This window comes from Colobus angolensis, unplaced genomic scaffold (assembly GCF_000951035.1).
Source record: "Colobus angolensis palliatus isolate OR3802 unplaced genomic scaffold, Cang.pa_1.0 Scaffold133, whole genome shotgun sequence".
Classification (NCBI taxonomy): Eukaryota; Metazoa; Chordata; class Mammalia; order Primates; family Cercopithecidae; genus Colobus; species Colobus angolensis.
This window is the reverse complement of record NW_012114411.1, coordinates 723,533-727,627: the sequence shown is the minus strand read 5'-3', so window position 1 is coordinate 727,627 and position 4,095 is coordinate 723,533. Positions and strand designations below refer to the sequence as shown.

Sequence of the window (4,095 nt, the reverse complement as noted above, 5' to 3'; positions counted from 1 at the left end):
TTTTCACCTTTATTTTAAAAAATTTTTTTTCTTTTTTCTTTTCATGTTAGATGGGTCATGTCCCAACATCCTAACAAGGCTGGAGAGAGGCACATCTCACCCATGAGCGTGAAGGTCCAGTCGTCACACCTACGGACTACGGAAGCGTCTAGTTTCCTATTATAACAAAAAGGAATCTAACACACTAATAAAAGTCCACTTACAGAAGAAATACAAATGTTCCATAAAAACAGAAAACAATGTTCAAATGCACCAATCTAGAAAGAAATCAAAATGAACTAACTGTTGCCAGCTTTTACCTGTCTGACTGACAAAGACTACAATACTAATAATATCCACGGTTGAGAGAAATGGTCATTCTCATATACTGTCACTGAGAGTGGAAAATCAAACAGCTGTTTTGGAAGATAATTTAGCCTTCTCTGCCAAAAACTGTAGTGTGTCCATCTTGTGTCCTAATAGTTGAACTTCTAGAAATTCATTCTATCAAAAAGTTACAGAAGGGTGTGATACCCTTCATTGTAGCATTGTTTACAATGATATAAAATCAGGGGGAAAAAGCGTAATATATGACAAGAAAGGACCCTAGTGGCCTGCAGAAGTTTCCCATCTTCCTTAAAATGTGCTCCATCCAACGGTCTCCAAGCCCTTCATGATCTGACTTAGATACATCTGCAACCTCAGGTCCCACCATTCCTCCCTCTTCTTTCATTTCTTCCATCCCACATTCACCTTCTCAATATTCTTTTTTTTTTTTTTTTTTTTTGAGACAGGATCTGGCTGTGTCACCCAGGCTACAGTGCAGTGGCGTGATCTTGGCTCACTGCAACCTCTGCCTCCCAGGCTCAAGTCATCCTCCCACCTCAGCCTCCCAAGTAGCTGGGACCACAGGTACACGAGACCACGCCTGGCTAATTTTTGTGTTTTTAGTAGAGATGGGATTTCAATTTGTTGCCCAGGCTGGTCTCGGACTCCTGACCTCGAGAGATCTGCCCGCTTTAGCCTCCCAAAGTGTTGGGAATACAGGCGTGAGCCCCCGCGCCCGGCCCCTCCTCAATGATCTTTGAACACACCAAGCACAGGCTCCCCTCAGGGCCTTTGCACTGGCTCTTCTCTAGAATGTGCCTCCCTTAGGTCTTCATGTGGCCTCCCCTCTCACTTCCTGCAGGTGTCTTCAAAGATCACCTTCCTAGAGCACCTTCCCCACCCCATGTACCTCCTTAAACAGCAAATATCAACTCCATGACAAATGGGACATTGTCTTGTTCACTGCTCTAATCTTGGCACCTTACACAAACGCTGACACCTGACACAGTACGAATTCAATAAATATGTGTTGAATGAATGACCAAATAAATCACGGCATATCCTTATAATGGAATAATAACATGGCCATTAATAGCTCATGTAAGATATTAAGGAACCAAAGTAGCAGAATAGTATATACAGGACATCTTAGAGTTATAAGAAGTATATAGACATACGTAGGTGAATGTACGTGCAAAGAAAAGGCCTCAATGCATAGTCACCAATCTAACAAATGCGCCAGAGCTCCCCTCAGAAGTGATACTTTTCAGCTTCATATAAATCTATATACAAACTGCTAGTGCAGTTTTTAAATAATAAATATTACCTTTATAACCTAAAAACATAAAAAAAAAATCTGCCAGCTACAGTGTTTCCAGGCTGGGTACAGTGGCTCACACCTGTAATCCCGGCACTTTGAAAGGCCGGGGAGGGAGGATGGCATGAACCCAGGAGTATAAGACCAGCCTGGGCAACATGGCAAAACCTTATCTCTACAAAACTGTAAAAATTAGCCAGGCATTGTGGCACGCGCCTATTGTCCCAGCTACTCAGGAGGCTGAAGTGGAAGGATCACCCGAAAAAAGTGTTTCCAAAAAAGAGGCAACCACTGTTCCTAAATCCAAGAAACCTCATGACTGGTTGTACCCCTTGCTAGTCTCACTGTCCAGCATCCTCAGCCACAATTTCCCAGATGAACCATGTTGCCTGAGGCTTCAGGCTCAGCTCCAGCTGAGCTCCCCCACTGGCTCACACACTAGACTCTTCTTTTTTTCTTTTTTTTTTGGAGACAGAGTCTTACTCTGTTACCCAGACTGGATTGCAGTGGTATGATCTTAGCTCACTGTAACCTCCACCTCCCAGGTTCAAGCAATTCTCTTGCCTCAGCCTCCCGAGTAGCTGGGATTACAGGTGCCCGCCACCACACCTGGCTAATTTTTGCATTTTTAGTAGAGACGGGGATTTCACCATGTTGGTCAGACTGGTCTCAAACTCCTGACCTCAGGTGATCCGCCCACCTTGGCCTCCCAAAGTGCTGGGATTACAGGGGTGAGCCATTAGGCCCCACCTGGACTCCAATTCCAATGTTACCTGGACATCACCTTCTTTGACACGAAGATCAGGGTTTTCTAGTCCGTGAAAACCCAAGAACAGATTTCTCTTTGATTACGGTAATCACATGGTGGTGTCGTTATCTATACACTAGGCTTCTCTAGGCAATGATATCCTCCCCTCCCTGTAGGCACTGAAAACCCATTGCTAATCCACATTTCCATCTGTTTGCTGTGAGTAGGAATGTGGAGACAGAAAAGACGCGCATACCTCTATTGGAAGCCAGAATAACTCTCATCCAGTAGAAAGGATCTGCAGAATCTGATGACATGATTCCAAACAGAGGGATCTAAAATAGTACACAAAATAGTTTATGAAACTGTATTAATAAGGCTGAGGCATAAGAATCGATTGAACCCAGGAGGCAGAGGCTGCAGTGAGCCGAGATTGCACCACTGCACTCCAGCCTGGGCGATAGAGTGAGACTCTGTCTCAAAGAAAAAAACGAAAAAAAACAGACATTAGATAGACTTCTTAAATCACCAAAATTTATTATTGCAAAATAGCTCTAGTCCAGAATTAGATTTAATCAAGCTTTAATAAATACCTGATATAGGAAATATGGCATTTCAAATCAGTAGAGAAAAAAAGAATGGACCTTGGCAAAAAAATTGGCCATTTTTAGGAAATTAAACCTAGATTCCTTACCTGATGCCTCATGCCTCACATCAAAATAAATGCTACATGTATAGAAATTCTGTCTTTTTTTTTTATACAGAGTCTCGCTGTCATCCAGACTGGAGTGCAATGGCATAATCTTGGCTCACTGCAGCCTCCACCTCCCGGATTCAAGCAATTTTCCTGCATCAGCCTCCCGAGTACCTGAGATTACAGTCGTGAGCCACCATGCCCAGCTCATTTCTGTATTTTCAGTAGAGATGGGGTTCCACTACATCAGCCAGACTGGCCTCGAATTCCTGACCTCAAGTGATCTGCCCTCCTCGGCCTCCCAAAGTGCAGGGATTACAGGCATGAGCCACTGCGCCCGGCCTCCATGTATAGAAAATTTAAACATAAAGGATAAATGACAAAAATACTAGAAGGAAATATGGGTGAGTAGCTTACCATCTTGGGGAAGAAAGTCTGTTTAAGCATGGCAAAAAGTCTAGAAGCCACAAAGGAAGAGATGGATAATTAGCTACAACTATGAAACTTCCACGTGGCAAAAGGCAGCATAACGGTTAGAATAAAACTATTTAGGCGGGCACGGTGGCTCACGCCTGTCATCCCAACACTTTAGGAAGCCGAGGCAGGCAGATCACTTGAGGCCAGGAGTTTGAGAGCAGCCTAGGCAACAAAGTGAGACCCTGTCTCTACAAAAAAACTAAAATACTAGCCAGAAATGGTGGGGCCCTGTTGTGGTCCCAGCTACATTGGAGGCTAAGGCAGGAGCATCACTTGGCCCAGGAGGTCAAGGCTGCAGTGAGCTATGTTTTGCACCACTGCACTCCAGTCTGGGCAACAGAGCAAGAGCCTGTCCCAAAAAAAGAAAAAAAAAAAATTAAACACAAATGACAAAAAGTTCTATTCTCTAATATGCAAAGAGCTCCTACAAATCAATTAAAAAGTGAACAAACTGGCCAGGCGCAGTGGCTCACGCCTGTAATCCCCACACTTTGGGAGGCTAAAGCGGGTGAATCACAAGTTCAGGAGATCAAGACCATCCTGGCTAACACA

At 44.0% G+C, this 4,095-nt stretch overlaps 1 protein-coding gene across 5 annotated transcripts in view; it reads right to left on the bottom strand.

The window, feature by feature from the left end:
• SEC61A2 (Sec61 alpha 2 subunit (S. cerevisiae)) overlaps positions 1-4,095 on the bottom strand; it is a 52,157-nt gene that overhangs the window by 22,437 nt on the left and 25,625 nt on the right. For all 5 annotated transcript variants that reach the window (XR_001000886.1, XR_001000887.1, XM_011934225.1 and 2 more), the window contains one exon: positions 2,629-2,707. Coding sequence is in view for 3 of the 5 variants with exons in the window: in XM_011934225.1 (XP_011789615.1) it covers positions 2,629-2,689 (61 nt within the window). In the remaining 2 variants the exon portion in view is untranslated. The remainder of the gene's footprint in view (positions 1-2,628; positions 2,708-4,095) is intronic.